The sequence below is a fragment of the Myotis brandtii genome, unplaced genomic scaffold (genome assembly GCF_000412655.1).
Source record: "Myotis brandtii unplaced genomic scaffold, ASM41265v1 scaffold152, whole genome shotgun sequence".
In the NCBI taxonomy this organism is placed as follows: Eukaryota; Metazoa; Chordata; class Mammalia; order Chiroptera; family Vespertilionidae; genus Myotis; species Myotis brandtii.
The window spans coordinates 1,152,574-1,171,528 of NW_005355502.1; the positions used below are offsets into that span (position 1 = coordinate 1,152,574).

The window sequence follows — 18,955 nt, forward strand, 5'->3', positions numbered from 1 at the left end:
TTCTAGGCAGCGAGAGCCTGCGCCGTAACACCGTTCGCCGCAGGGCTGTGCTCCGCGACTTTTTATTCGAGTCCGAGAGAAAGTTAAAAAGTAGATCAATAAGGAAGATGCCAGCGAGCGAGCGCCCCCGACGACAGTGATGCCCGATGGGCTGGTGGGGAGGGGAGCGCTCCACATCGGGTGAGGTGGCTCGGAGGAGGCCGGCTGTGCGGGTCCGAGGAGCGGGAGCTGGCCGGAGGGCTTTCTAGGGGAAGCAGCAGGCAGGGGCCGGAGGAGGGAGCCGGAGGCGGGCAGGGGCTGCGGCGGAGCCCTTGGCAGAGGGTCGGTGGGGAAGGAGCAGGTCGGTCGGACAGCCGTGGGCAGGGTCAGGTCTGTGTATGGCCCCGGAGGGTTAGGAAGGGGTGCCGTGGTCCTAGTGACCCAGATGTTCGGAAATCACTCGTGGCTGCTGGGTAGAGAAGGCGGAGGCCGGCAGCCACGGGAGAGGGGCAGGCAGTGTTGAGTTGCAGTGGAAATGGAGAGTTAAATTCACAGCGCATTTTTTGCGTGTTTAAAAGAGAACATTTATTTTAAAAGTTACAGAGACAAAAGAAGGGCCCTTGGAGCTTAAGAGCGATCATGGCAAAGGTACCCCTCTTTGGGGGGGTCTTCGGAGGGGCGCAGAGTATTTTGGAAGTAGACTTTCGGGACTGGCGGTCAGGGGTACAGGAGAGGGAAAACAGTGGGTGGGAAACCCCAAGCTCTCCTGGAACATACTGGGTTGGCTAAGATTAACCATCCAGGTGAAGATGTTGAGAAGTTGGATTTGCAGGTCTGGGGAAGGCATAGAGACAATCAATACAAGTAGGGACTTATTTCTAGATGGCCTGGGCTCCTACACGCCTCCTGGGGGCTCTTTCCATTTAGAGATTACCCAGAGAAGAAGCCTGCGAAGGAAACTGACATAGACAAGGAGGCCCCCTTAATATTCTGGGAAAATGGGGCCCACCCTCCTAGTCAGTGGGGCTCATCCACCACTAGCAGCTTCTGCTTCCCCTCCCTCCCCTGGCGCTGTGCTTTGGGACTTGTGCCCACGCGATTTGTGTCCATTGTAGCAAACCTGGCTTTGCTTGTTTATATGTCTGTCTCCCCCTCGGACTAGTCTTTGTGTCCTGCTGGCTCCTAGTGGAGAGACAGCCTGACGCAAAGGGCTCACCATGTGGCTCTAGCGAGGTCAGAACAGTGTTCCTAAGATGCCAGCCACAGACCAGCTGCTTCTGCAGGGGCTTTTGTCCCTGCTGCCGCCGCCGAAATCTAGATGTGGCCAGTCTCCTAAAACCAGAAGAAGACTGGGAAGGCCTGGGTTTCAGTCTCGGATCTGCCGCGACACCGAGGAAGAGCTGCGGTGGCCGCACCGTGGCTGTGGAGAGGCCCTGCCGTCTGAGCAGGAGAGGCTGGCCACATACAGCTGCTCACTGGCGAGACAGATGTTGCCTGCCATTGTTCAGCCACAACGTGACTTAAATTAATTTTTAAATTTACTTACTAACTTTTAAAAATTGGGCATTTGAGGTCTTGCTCCCCAGCATGTTGTCAGTTTGGTTCAAATATTAAAATTTTTTAAAATAAAAATTGGACATTGAAATCCAGATTTTCCGCTTCATTTGAAAAATGAGATAATGTGGCAGCACCAGCCTGAGGTTCCTACCCAGCACCAGCCACCTGGAGCCAAGGAGCTCTGCTGCTTTCCTGTGGCTCAGTGCTCCTTGCCTAGTCTCTCCCCCTACACCTACCTGCCTGTGGGCATGGGATTTGCAAGGTCAGTCTAGAGCTGTGCTGTCTGCATGTAGCTATTTCAGTCAAATAGAATTTAAATTCAGTTGGGCACTCACCGTATTTCAAGTGCCCAAGAGCTGCATGTGGCCAGTGGGGTATTTTTATCACTGAAGGTGGAGCTGGAAGGTCCTGGTTGCTAATTATTTCACACTGAAAACGGACAGTCGTCGTTCCTACTCGAAGGAACTTTGTGTGGTAAGGAGCTCAGTGCCTCTAGGCGAGCCAAGTTGATTTGATGGCTGAGGGTACTTGGAAACTACCATGGCAGGCAGGGGCCCTGCACACGGGGAGCTCTGTACTGATGATGGGCTCAGCCTCAGGGCTGGAGGGCCCCAGCTGTATCTAATGTTCGGGGCAAAGTCCTTTTGTCAGGTTCCTAACCCAGCTCCTTAGAAAATAATCAGGAAGGAGGGATCTAAACATTCATTTAAATTTAAGTGTTTCGTCTTGGGGGCTTCCCTAATTCCTATGATGAGTGGGAATCCCAAATAGTTGTGAATGAAGGAGTGGGGTTGATCTTTGGCGTGGACTGAGTTTTCATCTGTCTCGGGCCCACACACACCTCCAACTCCTACTTGTAACTGGTTCCCAGCCCCTCTGACTGACCCCTTACCTGGTCTTCGTCTCAAAATACGCAGATAAGGAACCAGATACTTTTGACTTGAGGGCAGAACGTTGGTTTTCATTTAGAATTGCGATCCTGGAGGGGAAAACAGCTGTAAATGTCTCAGATACCATAGCCTGATTGGTGTCCCCTTACCAGTGCAATCGAGTGTGTTCCCTCCCTGGTATAGTTAGAATGTGTTAGGTTAGGTGGCTCAGGAGGCGGCGTAAGAAATAAAGAGAGTCCAGTGAATCAGTAAAGAAAGAAAAGGAAAAGGTTTATTGCGTCCCCGGGAGACCCACGTACCCCAAAGACAGGGCACGTGGATTCACGCCAACAGGGAGGGGGCCGCTTTTTTTATACTGCGGTTGGGTGAGGGGCGGGGACATGAGCTGAGGTATTCAGCTAAGGAAGTTCCCGCTGCAGGGGGGTCAGCAAGGTATTCAGGAAGGAGTCAGTATCTGTGTCTGGCACACTGATCTGTTAGAAATGCCAGGGGGAGTCCATTATCTCGTCACATGTCTGCATGTATCCGATCCTGGGCTCTCTCCGACCTAACAGAATGAATGTACTTAACCCATAAGATCTTGTTGGGAGAGTTTAAGTCTTCCAGACGTCAATAGTTCTGTGTGTTCCCTGTGTTCTGAAGATTCCCATATTACAGGGCCAAACCTGATTCCTTTTCCTTTAGGTAAAATTAAAACATGATCTGCCCTCTACTGTCTGCCCCCTTTCTGGCACATGACTGTTATGCCCAGATTTCAAGATCCCCAATAGACCATCAGGGAGCCAGCCAAGTCCGATGCAAAAGCAGAGAGTCCTTTATTATTATTACGGCCCCGGGTCTGGCTCCCAGCCTCTTCCGACGCAACGGCAAGAGCAGAGAGAGACCGTCCGTGGGAAAAAATGGGGTTTTAATAGGGGGGTGGAGTGAGGGGAGGAGAGATGACCGTGGGCCCTGCCGATTGGCCAGGCGCAAGTCGGGTCTTGTTACACAGGCTATGGCCCGCACATCCTTTGATTGTCATTGGTCAGTTTAAAGAAATCCCGGGCGTGGCCAGCAGAGGCCTGGGCCTCCGGGAAGAAGGTACCTTCCTGAGCACATGGCTACTGCCCCAACATGGAGGATACGGGGCAAGATGGAGGGCATAGCCCTCGCCCTTTCAATGACATTGTCACTTTCTTTGTAAAAAGATACTGTTCAGAAAGTAGCTGTGGTATGATTAAGGGTGCCACACAAGCTTATCCTGAGATTTGCAAAATTGGGTGGCATTGTACTTCCCTTTTGGATTCTAGTAACCAAAACCTAAACCAGGAAACAAGTCTGTGGTGTGTGTTTGTGGGGGTGGGGGTGGGGGGGGGGGGTTGGCTGATTGATGGAGGGGAGGAGGACAGAGAAGTGTGGGGCACAGTTCAGCTTGAAGGCCATTGGATTTGAGTGAGGATGACACCCATGGGATATGGTGTATGCCAGGCTGTAGGGAGTATCTGGGACCTGGGAAAAAGTGCCCTGAGGATAAACAAGGAGTACGAGATAAAGGAAGAAAACTAGGAAGGGGAGCCTGCTCCTGCCTTTGGTGCTGGCATCTGCATTATGTTTTCAGTAGGAAGTACGCTCTGTGGTCTGAAGATAAGCAGTCCTCCAACAGGGCCAGTCACTCACACTGAAGAACAAGAGTCCTGTACATACAGGGGTTTGAATGAGCAGGGGAAACAGCTTTAGGAAAATCCATTACCACCACAAAGCAGTACGTCTGCCAACAGGCCTCCATTTCCTTTCCTCTGCAGACAGGCTCAGCACAGATAAATGAGACGTCATGTCTTGCTGTTAGGTGGCGTTGGCCTTTGTTAACACCCCTGCGCTAAGTGATTTGCATGGATTATCTAATGAATGATTCTTACTACAACTCTTTGAAGAAGGTTCTGTTGTCGCCCAATTTTACATTCATGAACATGAGGCTCTGGAAGACTTGCCAGTGTAGTGAAGTCAGGATTTGTTAGTTCATTGTTTGCATTATACCTCCTCTTTCTTACGGATGTGGAAAAACTCTAAGACAGTCGTTACCTACTCTGCTACCAGGGCCAGCTTGCTTTGGTGTTAGAGCATTTCAGCTCCCTAGAGGTTCTTCAAATGAAAGTTTTCTGGGTTAGTTTTGACTCCCTCATCATTTGGGTGTGATGAGCCTTATTCCCCCAAAGGATTGTTTTTTTAAAAAAGGTATGACAACCCCATATTCCTTGTATGCTTGGTTCTAAGTTGCACAGAAACAAAGTAAGTCGTTTCGGTCCAGTGGATGAACCCTAACGGGCCTTAAATGAACTGAGAGTGAGGCTTCCCTACAGCCCTGCATCTCACACTGCCCTTCATGGAACTGACAAGCACCGCTCTCACACTCACTATTGTGAGGGTTAATTCGTATTTTTAAGTGCTCTAGGGCCTCCATTGGAAAACCTGGTCCACATGCCACCACCTGTATCATAAGATGAGAATGGACGTTCGTATGTGTCATTTATTCTAACAAATGTACCTGGTATGTCAAAAGTAGGTTTACAGTTACGAGCACATGAAGCGGAGTTTATTTTTGTATTATAATTGTATTATATTCCATACAAACAACTGTAAACCTACTTTTGCCCCATCCTGTATTTTAAGCTCCAATTATGTGCCCAGTTTAGGAGTGTAATGAATGAAACATACAGTGGGGCCTTGATTTACGAGTGTCCCGACTAACGAGTTTTTTGAGATACCAGCTGTCTCTCAGCCGATTTTTTGCATTGAGTTGATAGAGTAATTTGAGTTAACGAGCTCCTTAATGAGCTCGGTCTCTGAACGAATTACACTCGTAAGTCAAGGCCCCACTGTAATCCTAATCCCCTTCCCTTACAAAATGTGTGTTTTGTAGGTGGAAAGTGGAAAAGGCACCCATTAAAAGTGAGGGGAGCCGAAGGGTGAGAGTCAGCACTAGGCATAGCAGTGGTGAGAGTTGGGACCTTCATTTGGCAAAAAGCAAGTCCCAGATGGAGGAGACAGGGCGTAGGACCCGGACCAGCCACCACTGGTGCACAGCGAACACGGAAGACTGACTTCAGCAGATTTCACAGTCTTCACCTTCTGCCCACCCCTCAGTCATAAAGTCCTTGGAAGAGAAGTTTGATTACATTCGTCCTGGTGAGGGAGAAGTGCGCCAGGGGCAGATCCTGAGAGCGAGTAGTTCGGAACTTGCCTTTTCTGCCCTTGGCTTGCACTGCAACACTTTTTCTTCAGTAGAAGGCAAAGCCTCCTGAGAGCTCAGTTTTGGGAATGTTTATATTCCTGAGACCAGAGTCGTGCTCTATAAATTTGGTCAGGAGAGAGGGCATGTTCATCTCTGCTCTTCAATGCCCGTATTCATGCTGCAAGGTCTTCCCATGGGGGCGGAAAGGGTGAAGTGGATGACATCTCCCCTGGGCCTTCTGTCAAACCAAGGCCTGCATGTGCTGGATGAAGGGTGCTCCAGATCCTGGTGGTCTGTGAGGTCCGAAAGGTTGGCGACAGCTGCTCCAGAACACCTGAGAGTCCGGGAGCTGGGGTGTGTGTGTGTGTGGCGGGGGGCGGGGGCAGGTGGCAGGCACACAATAGCCATTCCAAGTGGATGGCTCAGTGGAAGGAATGTGCCTCAGCAGCACCTTCTAATTGCTCTTTCAGGCCCACTGTCACTGTCTTTACTGTTATTTACCTATATATTAAACTAGCTTAAAATATTATGTAATACATTTATTTAAAGGAAGCTATATCACTACAAAATGAAATTACTTTAAATCATGGTTTGGTGGGCAGTAAGAAAATATTTTTATTGTACATCACCTCCCCAGCCAGTCTCTGGGATGCCTGCTGTAGGGGAAGCTTCTCTGACGATGACCGAGGCCAGTGCAGCAGCAGCAAGCCTCATCATCCTGATCGTACCACACAGGCTGCACCCGGCAGGTGCTGGTCACTAAGCTTGGGGCTGCATGTATGGGGTACGATTTTAAGAAAATAGGCCCCTTGCCGAGGCCGGTTTGGCTCAGTGGATAGAGCGTCGGCCTGCGGACTGGGGGGTCCCGGGTTCGGTTCCGGTCAGGGGCGTGTGCCTGGGTTGCGGGCACATCCCCAGTGGGAGATGTGCAGGAGGCGGCTGATCGATGTTTCTCCCTCATCGATGTTTCTGACTCTCTGTCTCTCTCCCTTCCTCTCTGTGAAGAATCAATAAAATATATTTAAAAAAAAAAAAAAAAAAAAAAAAAGAAAATAGGCCCCTTTCCAGTCACAGTTTCTTCCATTCACACTTCATGTCTTATTTCTTCTTATTCTGGGATTTGGGATTAAGGAGGTGAAAAGAAGCAGAGTTTAAAGAAATATCTATCTTCTATATATCTTTTATACTAATAAAAGAGTAATATGCTAATTAGACCGGGAGACCTTCTGGACAAAGCCTGGGGCTTGGCCATCCTGCAAACCGCCCCCAGCAGGGACCCTCACCCCATCAGGAGGCTGGCCGGCCTGCAAACGGCCCCAGGCCCCTCGCCCAGGCCACCTGCTCCCCAGCGGGGACCCCCACCCCGATGGCGTGGCCAGCCTGCAAACCCCTGGTGGCCCCTCGCCCAGGCCGCCCCTGTCCCCCAGCGGGGTCCCCCCACCCCGATTGGGGTGTGGCTGGCCTGTAAACTGCCCCAGGCTCCTCACCCAGGCTGGCCCCACCCCCCAAGGGGACCCCTACCCTGATCTGGGACCCCCTTCAGGGCAGACCAGCCGGCCCCCACCCATGCACCAGGCCTCTATACTAATAAAAGGGTAATATGCTAATTAGACCAGACGTCCTTCTGGACAAAGCCATGATGGTGAGGCCAAGGCAGAGGCAGTTAGGGGTGATCAGGCTGGTGGGGGAGAGCAGTTAAGGGGGATCAGGCTGGCAGGCAGGTGAGCAGTTAGGAGCCAGCAGTCGCAGATAGCAACAGGGATGTCTGACTGCTGGTTTAGGCCGGGATCGGGCCTAAACTGGCAGTGAAGACATCCCCTGAGGTGTCCTGGATTAGAGAGGGTGCAGGCCGGGCTGAGGGACATCCCCCTCCCGTGAATGAATTTCGTGCACCGGGCCTCTGGTATATATATATATATCTAATATGCAAAGTGTCCCTTGGGGAGTTTTACCAGAGATCAGGAGTTTGATCACTTGCTATGATGTGCGCTGACCACCAGGGGACAGCGCGGAATGAAGGGAGGCCCCAGTGGGCAGGCAGGACGCCCCCGATCGGCTCTGATCGCCACCAGGCCTAGGGACCCTACCCATGCACGAATTTCGTGCACTGGGCCTCTAGTCAATCATAAGAATGAAAGTTACAAAATTTTTACTGTAAAAATTATGTAAGAATAGACTTCACAGGCAGTCCATACTGCAGTTCAGTTGTGGACCGCTGAACAACTTCATATTTCTGATGTCCTGCAGGAAATCCTAGCAGACCCCATTGCATCAGATCAACCCCGGAAACTAGAGAGGAAGGAAAAGGGCTGTCGGTTCTGTATCAGTGAGAGGTCAGTGATGGTTGGAGGAATAAATGTTGGTGTCTAGCCATTAAATCCATAGGAAGGAAGACTTCTAGGGAAAAGGTACTTTTTCTAAACAAGTTACTTTCTAGGAACAGAGACAAATATAAATCAAAAGGATAAGAACTTTAAAAAATTTTTTATACATGGCTGATGATGTTTCTAGAATCTCAAGCTTCCATAGCATGAGATTTTCATTTATTCAGCAGACATTTGTTGACTAGCAGTTTGCACCTTGCCAGGTGCCGAGCATTCAGCAGTGAATACGATGCATGTGGTACTGTCCCCATAGAGGTTAGAGTCTGTGGGGGAAGACAGACATTGACAAGCCATTTCTTGAGTGATCACTGCTACAAAGAAGAAATACAAGGTGCCAAGGGACAGTTCAACAGAGAGACCTGATCTGGCGTATATGGTGAGGCAGAAGGGGAGGGGGAGAGATCGTCCGAGACCTCCATGTTTTCATGGAGAACTAAAGGATGACTAGGGGTTGGTAAGGTACATGGGAGGGGGTCAGGAGAGAGCCTTCTAGAAATAACAGATAGGTACGTAACCCTAAGATAAGAAAGAACATGAGTTCCCCAAAGAACTGAAAGATTCTAAGGAAAGAACAACAGAGGCATTTTTTTCCTTGTTTTTTTTTTTGCACAAGAGTTAGAAGGAAATGGTAAGCCAGACTTGTAAACGGTACACACCTGGCCCAGCTGGTGTAGCTCAGTGGTTGAGCATCGACCTTTGAACCAGGCGGTCACAGTTGGATTCCCAGTCAGGGCACTTGCCCAGGTTTCGGGCTTGATTCCCAGTAGGGGGTGTGCAGGAGGCAGGGGATCAGTGATTCTCATCATTGATGTTTTAATCTCTCCCTCTCCCTTCCTCTCTGAAATCAATAAAAATATTTTTTTTTGAAAAAAAATAGAACACCATGGGAAACCGTAGACCATTCTTTCGGGAAATCTTCATAATTTCTATCCACACAGAAACCCTCTTTTTTTTTTCCTTCCTCACCTGAGGATATTTTTTTAAATTGATTGTAGGGAGAGAGAAACATTGATTGGTTGCCTCCCATATGTGTACTGGGATTGAACCCACAACCCTAGGTATGTGCCCTGACTGAGAATTGAACCCAAAACCTCTTTGTTGTACAAGATGGTGCTCCAACCAACTGAGCCACCCAGAAACTCCCATTTCTTTCACATGACCCTTTCTTATTCCTCTCCATCCATTCCTTTTCTTAATAATTGAACCCGTGGGACACCAGGGTCAGTATCCAACTGTCTTAAGAATAAAGCCTGAGGTCTGTTGACCACAGAATGTTGGTCAAGCTCAAGATAGCACCTTGACTTCAGATAGGTTTCAGTCGCAAGTCATGAAACAGTAAGACCATGGGAACCACACCCTCATGAAACCAGACAGGACCTGATACAGTGATGAGTAGGGCGCTCACTCCCACTCCTTCAGGCACCATGATCATGACCTTTTCCGTTAGCCCATTTCCTGGGAGCCACTGGGAGGCTAGGTGTTTTAGCATTAATTGCCTGTGACTGGGCTGGGCACATCTCCTCACTTGTAAACCTGTACGTACTTTCTTTGCTGCAAACTCCTGTTCCCGTTGGATTGGGCTTTGATGCATGTAGGTAAATGGACCCCTTCAGTCCAGTAACATGTAGGCTTTCTATGTCAACTGATGTTGGAGAGGAGACATCACTTACCCCCTTTTAGGATTAGTTTTCCCAGCACTTAAACATTCAAGTGTTTTGAAAATAGGCCTGTTAAGTACCAATTGTTCTGCTTGTTACCGTGAGTGCCCTAATTCCAGGGCTCCTGTGTCAGGTGCTGGTGTATGATCAGTTAGAGCTCGGGCTGAGGTTCTTAGAGGAGAGAAGGAAAGCAATTAAATTCAGACGCAGCAGAGATGCTGCGGTGTTCCTATGCCAGGCACTCTCCTCCAGGTCCTGCTAACAGGGAGGTGAGGCATCTTTAGTAGAAGTTAGTTACAGACGCCCTGCCTCTCACAGGAGCTGACTCCCAGACGTGCACAGGAAAACACGGAATTTTAGGGAGAGCCAGCACTCAGAACCCTTTCCTTAGCAGGAAGACGTCATCATCTCCTCTGGGTTTTTATTAACGATTGGCCACAAAGCATGATGTTCTCTCTTGGTTTTTATTCCTTTTAAGCAATTTCTCTGAAGCATCGTGGACGTCAGAATTGGTGTCGGCTCTTAACCTCAGTCCTGTTAACTTGAATTGGTGAAGTTGTGCTTTCAAGCTTTTCATCAAACAGTTAAGCCTTGGTTCAGTCCTGGTTGCTCAGGAAAAGTCGCCAGGGTCGGGATGAGTAGGAAGGGCAGTCACAGTTGAAAGAGAGGTGGCCTGTGAGGTGAATTCCTTGGAAGCACTTGGAATTTCTGGGCCGACCCCTCCTTCCAGCTCCCATCTACATTCTTTAGCTGCCCAAGTTCTCATAGACCCAGGGCTGCCTGGCACACTGTCTCCATCGTCCCCTCCCTGCCCCTGGTGAGCTGCCCGTAAAGCCAGGGTCCTGGAGAGGAGGCCCTGTGCCTGGCCACGTGCTCCCTCTCTGATCTGTTCTCCCTCTTCTCAGCTCCACGTGTTAGAGGCGGGCTTGATTCCCAGTAGGGGGTGTGCAGGAGGCAGGGGATCAGTGATTCTCATCATTGATGTTTTAATCTCTCCCTCTCCCTTCCTCTCTGAAATCAATAAAAATAAGTCTGGCTAGTCGGGATCCTCCAGGCGTGGGCCTTCTTCTCTGATTTAAAGTTAATAGCAGAGAAATAGGCTGAAGTTTTTGCCCAAGTAAAAGAAGCAAGTACCTAACGTCCAGCAGCAGGAGAGTGGACACAGGGTGACCAGACAGTGGGCCGAATGGCAGTAGTGAGAACAGATGAGCTAGAGCTAAAGGAACAGCATGATGGGTCTCACAGAAATGGGCAAAAAAGCAAGGGACAGGAAGGCCAGGCCTTGCCCATGCACATGGAGATACAGTTTTAAAACTTGCTGAGCAGCACTATATCACGTTGCCTACAAAGACGTGTGAGAGACCAGTCAGGCTAGTGTTCCCTCTAGGAGAGAAACGGGAATTTGACTTGGAAGAGGGACAGTGAGGGTTTCAGCTATTACTCTCTGTATCATTTTGTGTATCTGGAATATTTCAGGGTATGAACAGGAATTTTTTAAAATACAGTTACTTTAGGGAATGCATTGAGGTGGGGTCTTAGCCAGGTCCTCTACATAAAACATTGTTGTCTCAGTAAAACCCAGAGGGGCCACGGACTTCAGTCATCACCGAGATTTTTAGTTCTCTGCACGCGCAGTTCTGTGGACAGGACGTACACCAACAGCGCAAGAAATCTTTTCAACAAGGTTATGATGAACTAAGGTGGAACCGAGCCTGCAGACGCAATTTGCTTGGCCTTCATGGTACTCACATTTTCCAAAGTAATGAATTCGTGTCTTTTTTGAGATTTCATCTTTTAAAAATCTGGAAGGCCACCTAGTAAGCTATCCGGAGATCCGGCATCGCCAGGCCCTTGTTTCTACGTGGCAGCCACTGGCCGGGCTGAGAAGCGGCCTTTTTAAGGGGGCATGTCCTTCCCTTTTTAAGGGGGCATGTCCTCTCCGTTGGCCACTGCCCCGCCAGCCACGTTCCCTGCCGGCCGGGCCTGGAAGGACTTGAGTTAGCAGCTCCTGCACTAAATTCAGTTATTAAAAATGTGCCTGCTCCTTGGCCCCCAGGACAGTGGTGTAAGTTACCAGTGTACACACTGAGCCCCGTCCCGAGTACTCTTTCCAGCTTAAAGAATAGTGAATGTGCGTTTCGGTTTTGCCATGTTTGTGAAAATGGCTGTCGTAGGAAACAGCCCGGGGAGCAGCCTCAGCCACGCGGTGATGCGCAGGCCAGCACCCGCCCAGCAGTGCCACCAAGCAGCTTGCTTGAGAAAGCAATTTTAGTCTAAAGAGCTTGATTAAAAATGCACCTCTTCTAGCTGCCTATTCTCAGGTGGGGTTTTCATGCAAATGTTCCCTCTTCTACTTCGGTGAGTGCGAGGATGACCACAGCCACAAGACAAGAAGTGCTTGGCCTGTACCGCCGAATCTTCAGGCTTGCGAGGCAGTGGCAGGCAGCGTCAGGGCGGGTGGAAGACACCGCGAGAGAAAAACAGTACATCCGCCATGAAGCCAGGACGCTGTTCCGGAAAAACAAAAATGTGAGTAGCCTCAGTCGGAGATCAGAGATCGGAGATCGGAGATGGCAAGGAGAGCAGCTGCTTGTGTTTGTCTATTTCTGTCCTAAAGTCGAGAGGACAGCAGTCACAGCGGCAGAGCGCGGCGGGCAGGAGAGGCTCAGCCGGGTCTCCCCTGCACTTGCCTTCGGTCTCGGTTGGGCTGCCTGGCTCAGCACCCGCAGCAGGCCCAGTCGGCGAGCTGAGCCGCAGGCAGGGTTCCGGCGGGAGCAACCCGCACTCCTGCGCCTGTTGTGGGCCACTCCCATGGGAGGGTACACGGTTTTGTTTTGTTTTGTTTTTCAGTTCATAAACGAGGCAAAGCCTCCAAGTGTAAACCCATTCTGAGGGAAGAGACTAGAATTAAGCACAGGATGCCCTTCATGACCTCGCTTTGCACTCAAGCCTCTGGCCAGCAGAGTGAGCTTGCCCTCTGGGCCCACAGAATGGGCTCAGTAGTGCCTAGGAACCGTCTAATAGCAGTGCACCCCCAATAGACCCCAGGGCCAAAAGCCACTTCTGAGGGGCTCCATCCAGTCACCCCAGGAAGCCCTCAGGCATCACCTGGAGCTCCTCAGGAAGACGGCCTGGCATAGCGCACGGCGAGGCTTCCAGCTCCCAACCTCTCTGGCCGCCTCCGCGTGATCTCATGGATCCCATGCTGTTGAGTTCCTTCATGAAACTTCCTTTATTTCATCCACTCTGGCCCCTGCCTCAGTCTCCTTTCTGACCCGCCTTCTCCACACCCCTGCTGCCAGCCATAGGTCCTCTGAAGGTCAGCGTATGTGCTGATGCCCAGGACCGGCAGCTACCTTGTGGTTCCAGCTCCCATATGTGAGCACCCAGCCTTGGCCTTTCACCGCCCACCTGAAGGACCTCCCCCAAGTATAATGGTCATGTGACCCTCCAGCTTCTCCACACTCTGCTCCTGGTGCACACCATGCGTGCCACACCAGCTTCCACGCAGCCCCAAGGTCCTTAAACTGCCCTGGGAGGAATGGAATCAAATACTGCAAGTGCTGTTTCTGTTTATTTTTATTGCATCGTTTCAAAATGTCTGCTTTGTGTATAATGAAATTATTAGTGTACTTAATGAACTTAATACAGTGCCTTACACTCCAGAGCGTCGCTCATGGGCCTGCCTTGTGGGTGTCATAGATTGACCAGCGTTACAAATACTTTGACTCAATTCGCCTTCAGGAGGCCTTCCTCAGTTTCTCTGCTCTCACCTGACCCCAGGATGAGCCCTGTCCTGAATTCCTAAATGGTAGTTGATTGTGCACCACTGTGCCTTTCTGTAGCTTTAGGTGTCAGGTTGTCCTCTCTGGCAGTAAAGGCAGGGACCATGGCCTCACAATGCCCAGCCTGGTGCTGGGGGTGCCACAAGAGCACGTGCCCTGAGGACTCGCCTGAGGATGCTAAGACCCTGGGTTTCCAGTATGGCAGCCATCAGTCCCTCACTTGCCGCTGCTTGCATGGGCCCAGTGTGTGGGGGCGGAGGGCGCATGTGTGCATGGCGGTGCAGAAGTGAGATTTTTATGTTGGGGGAGGTACATGGGCTTTTCATTTTAACATATGTGCTTGTTTTCCTATGTATAGAAAGAAAATAGAGTATCAGGTTCTTTCACAATTACTATGCTTAGAAGAGTCCATTTAAAGAAAAAGTTTATTTTTATTTTTTTAAAACTTTTATTGATTTCAGAGAAAAAGGAGAGAGGGAGAGAGAGAGAAACATCAATGATGAGAGAGAATCAGTGATTGGCTGCCTTCCGCACACCCCTCACTGGGGATTGAGCCCACAACCTGGGCATGTGCCCTTGACCAGAATTGAACCTGGGACCCTTCAGTCCACAGGCCGATGCTCTGTTCACTGAGCCAAGCCAGCCAGGGCATAAAGAAAAAGTTTAGTGTTAGTGTAGGTGGTGGGGACATCAAATCATGCAGGCAGCCTCTGAAAGGTGGAATTTGGAGAACTCTAACCCAAACTTGTTCAGATGGAAGCTGGAGCCCAGGCGCCCTCGGCGCCGTGGCCATAGCTCTGTCAGGGCTTTCTTTCTCCCCCATTGCTCATTACAGACAGACATACGTAGTTTCTTGTAACCACTTGCTGTAAGAGGTTGATAATAATCCAAAGGTATCTCATGAATTGCTCTGAATCCTAAGAGGCAAATGGGAAGGGACATGGACATGTTCCCAAGGTGGGCATCAAAGCAACAGCTTCTGAGCAGCACAGAGATCAAAAAGCTGAGCCTCTGCCCAAGGGACTCCACTGGGGTCTGTGCACTGCAATTCTCATGCTCCAGGAAGTGCCACGGGACACAAAGGCACTTGGGCTTTCCAAGCCGCGCGGCCCAGCCTTCCCTGTGGTGTCCTGTGGGGCTGCTGCAGCCCAGCTTGGCTCTGAGGCCACTGGCAACTGCTTAGCAGCCCGCGTTGACTCACGGCATCTCAGAGTGAGAGGCTCTCTCCCCTTCACCACCAGCTTTCTGTTGTTGAGAATGAACTTGTCATTCTTTTACTTGAAACTGGACTACTACCATTTGGCCATTTTAGAATTTCAGAAGCCATTTCTTCCCCTTACTAATGAGCAAGGCAATTCACAGTTTAAAATGAGAGAGAGATGAATCATTCTTCAGTGTCTAGCAGCACTTGCTGAGACAATTGGGTTACTTTAAAGTTTGACCAACGTGCGAGGATGTGAAGAAGTGCTGTGGGAATGTGATTCATAGCTGCTTGAAGGAATTTAAATCCATCAGCCCCTTAGAGCAGCAATTTTCAACGAGGGGACCACAAGAATTTTTAGTTATACTTTTTCTTTTTTAATCCTCACCTGAGGATATATTTTTATTGATTTTTAGAGAGAGGGAGAGAGAGAAGCAACGATGTAAGAGAGAAACATCGATCAGTTGCCTCCTCATATGCTCCCAGAACCTAGGTATGTGCCCTGACTGGGAATTGAGCCTGCAGCCTTTTGGTGTATAGGATGACAATCCAATTGAGTCACCCAGCCAGGGCCGCAAGAATGTTTAAAACATGAAATACCTGACTATTTAGTCAGGGGCTCTGACCTCTCTTCCTTTAGATAGCCAAATAAAAAAATGACAACAGCCAACACAACAGCTGTCCAATAGGAATGAAATAAAACTATACCTATTTTTTTGTCAGCTCAGCAAAAAATACATTTTTTGGTGTGCTGCAGAATTTTATTAATTAGTTTCTGTGCCATGAGATTAAAAAGGTTGAAAATCACTGGGTATTTGAATCTAGAGGCACTATCTATGAGAATTAAAAATGCATGAACATATACCCTTTGACCCATAATTCTTCCTTTAGGAAATTATCTTTTAGATATATTTGTATATGAGCCAAAAAAATTTAGAGGGATCCATAACTTATTTGTTTATAATGGCAAAGATTGGAGATAACCTAAATGTCCATCAGGAGAAGATTGGTTAAATTATGTTGGAATTTGGTACAGCTGTTCAAAAGAATGGGGCAGCCCTAGCTGGTTTGGCTCAGTGGATGGAGCATCGGCCTGTGGACTAAGGGTCCCAGGTTCGATTCCAGTCAAGGGCACATGCTGGGGTTGCGGGCTCGATCCCCAGTAGAGGATCAGATTCTCATCATTGATGTTTCTCTCTCCCTTTCCCTTCCTCTCTGAAATCAATAAAAATATATTTAAAAAAAAAGAATGGGGCAGTTTTACATGCATAAATATAGAAGGAGTTTCAGTTTATTAGTGGAGAAAGCAAGGTTCAGAACAAAGTGAGAAAAAAACCTTGAATGGATAAAAAAGGCTATAATACATTTACACAGTGGAATAGTATGTAGCTTTAAAAAAGAGGATCCCTTACCCTTTTTAACAGCATGGATGGACCTGGAGAGCGTTATGCTAAGTGAAATAAGCCAGTCAGAGACACAAGTACCGTATGATCTCACTCATTTGTAGAATCTAATGGACAAAATAAACTGATGAACAAAATGGAACCAGAAACATGAATACATGGAACAGACTGGCTGGTGCCCAAGGGGAGGTTGGTGGGAGGTGACTAGATAAGAAGGTGAAGGGTTTAGCTAAAGAACATATGCAGCCCAGCCAGTGTGGTTCAGGTTGAGCGTTGACCTTTGAACCAGGTGCTCACGGTTCGATTCCCAGTCAGGGCACATGGCCAGATTGCGAGTCCATCCCCAGTTGGGAGCCTGCAGGAAGCAGTGAATCAATGATTCTCTCTCATCATTAATGTTTCTATTCCTCTCTCCCTCTCCCTCGCTCAAAAAAACAAACCCCCAAAACCATATATGCATACCCCTTGGGCACAGGCAATAATTTGGTAAAGGTGAAGGAAAAGGGAGGGTTCAGGTGGGCAAAGGGGGAGTGGTGGAGGGGGACTCCTACAATAATGTCCAATTTAAAAAAATTCAATAAAAGCAAAGAAAAAAACCTACATGTATACATGTATGCTGATATATGCAGAGAATACCACTGGGAAGACAGACAAAAAACTGCTAGTAATTGTTGTCCTTGAGAGGGGAACTGGGGGACAGGGGTAAGAGGGAGACTTCATTTTGTAAGTTTAGTCCACAGCAAATTTTATATTAAACTAGAGGCTTGGTGCACGAATTCATGCACGGGTGGAGTCCCTTGGCCTGGCTGGCGATCGGGGCCGATTGGGGCCCATCTTGCCCAGTCCCAATCAGGCTCATCGGGGCCGGGAGGTTAGCTGGCCAGCCCCTATTGGGGCTGGCCGCCCTGAGGGGCCAATGGGGGCTGGCCGGCCACAGGGAGGGACCTCGGGAGGTTGGCCAGCTGCAGGAAGTTGGCTGTGGGAGCGCACTGACCACCAGGGGACAGCTCCTGCATTGAGCTTCCTCCTGGTAGTCAGTGTGCATCGTAGCTACCTGGTGGTCATCCGGTCATAACGGTCGCTTAGGCTTTTATATATATTATATATATAGATTTCTTTTGAATTTTTGAATTATCAATATTTAGTTTATTGAATGGTAAATCAAAAGAGTTTCAGAAAATGTGTACCTGTATTCTGTGTGGCATTAGAAAAATGCCCGTTTTGTCTTTCACCAGCTCACAGACACAGACCAGATTAAGCAGTGCATAGATGAATGCACAGCTAGGATCGAAATCGGACTGCACTACCAGATCCCGTATCCAAGGCCAGTAAGTGTGACCCGGTTAACACGTGGTGGGTACTCATCCTTTGCTGAGTGTTTGTCTAGAACAACGGTTCTCAACCTGTGGATCGCGACCCCTTTGGGGGTCGAACAACCCTTTCACAGGGGTCGCCTAAGACCATTGGAAAACACATATATAATTACATATTGTTTTTGTGATTAATCACTATGCTTTAATTATGTTCGATTTGTAACAATGAAATCGGGGGTCACCACAACATGAGGAACTGTATTAAAGAGTCGCGGCATTAGGAAGGTTGAGAACCACTGGTCTAGAAGGCCAGAGCTACTGCAGGAGGCATGTTGGAAACAAGCTCTCCTTGCATGCCATCAGCCTATCATGACCAACCAAGATGCCAAAGAAGACTATCTCCTACGTGTATAGCTTTCCCATGTATAGAAGGGAAAGCCAGCTCGCAGTTGCATAGCGTTCTCTTTTGCTTTTCACTTTTTTATGGAAAAATTTTCTTCTTATATTAGACAAGGTTGTTGTTAATAAAATAATAAAGTTCAAACATTAAAGGCATGCATAAGATAGAAAGTGAAATTTGTCAAAATTCACACCCTGTGGAAGTGACCCCTGTAACTATTGGGTTGATCATATGAAACTACCAATTTTCTACCCTTGACTTACAAAAAACTGCTGGTAATAGTTTCTTGAGAGGGGAACTCGGGGACAGGGGTAAGAGGGAGACTATAAATTTAATCCACAGCAAATTTTGTATTAAACTAGAGGCCCAGTGCATGAAATTTTGTGCACTGGGGGCGGGGGTAGAGGGAGAGTGTCCCTCAGCCCGGCCTCCACCCTCTCTCAATCCGGGACCCCTTGTGGTATGTCCAACGACCAGTTTAGGCCCCCGAGGGGTCCCAGATTGTGAGAGGGATGTCCGACTGCCAGTTTAGGCCTGATCCCTGCAGGCCTGTGGGATCCCACTGACCACCAGGGGGCAGCTCCTGCCTTGAACGTCTGCCCCCTGGTGGTCAGTGCGCATCATAGTGACTGGTTGACTGGTCGTTCTGTCATAATGGTCACTTAGGCATATATCCTATCTAATAATAGAGAAACATGGTAATTAGCTGTACCTCCGCTACCCTTCCCATTGGCTAATCAGGGCGATATGCAAATTAACTGCCAACCAAGATAGCGGCTGGCAGCCAGGCAGCTTGAAGCAAACAGGAGGCTTGCTTGCTTCAGTGACGGAGGAAGCCAACGTTCCCCGCCTGCCTTGCCGGCCTCTGAGCTTGCAGTTTAAGAAACATTGTTACAAATATAGAAGCTAAACAAAACCCCAGAAACCTGCTTTCAGCCAGCCGGGCTTCAGCCAGCAGGACCGCAACATTGTTTCAATTATAGAACAAACCCAGATCCTTGCTTTCAGCGCCGAGGTCTCAGAGCTGCAGACAGGCCTCAGAATTAAAGCCGGCTCTCAGCTCCAGTGACAGCCATAGAAATAAGCCCCAGAATAAAAAAAAAAAGAAAAAAAGGAGCAGTTGGGAGCTTCAGTCACCCGCCAGCCGGAAAACGGCCCTCAGCCCCTCAGCCAGACT

The 18,955-nt window shown here is 49.0% G+C and overlaps 1 protein-coding gene across 4 annotated transcripts in view; it reads left to right on the top strand.

Annotated features, from left to right (window-relative positions):
* The window catches only part of LYRM1 (LYR motif containing 1), a 28,715-nt gene that overhangs the window by 1,222 nt on the left and 8,538 nt on the right, over positions 1-18,955 (top strand). Inside the window, exons 1-3 of one of the 4 annotated variants that reach the window (XM_014535845.1) lie at positions 6,400-6,418; positions 12,036-12,205; positions 17,301-17,393. In XM_014535845.1, coding sequence (XP_014391331.1) covers positions 12,047-12,205; positions 17,301-17,393 — 252 coding nt within the window. In that variant the 5' untranslated portion in view covers positions 6,400-6,418; positions 12,036-12,046. Of the gene's footprint in view, positions 1-6,399; positions 6,419-7,881; positions 7,968-10,718; positions 11,418-12,035; positions 12,206-17,300; positions 17,419-18,955 lie in introns of those variants that run through there. The other 3 variants (XM_014535844.1, XM_014535846.1, XM_014535843.1) reach the window with 3 other exon arrangements.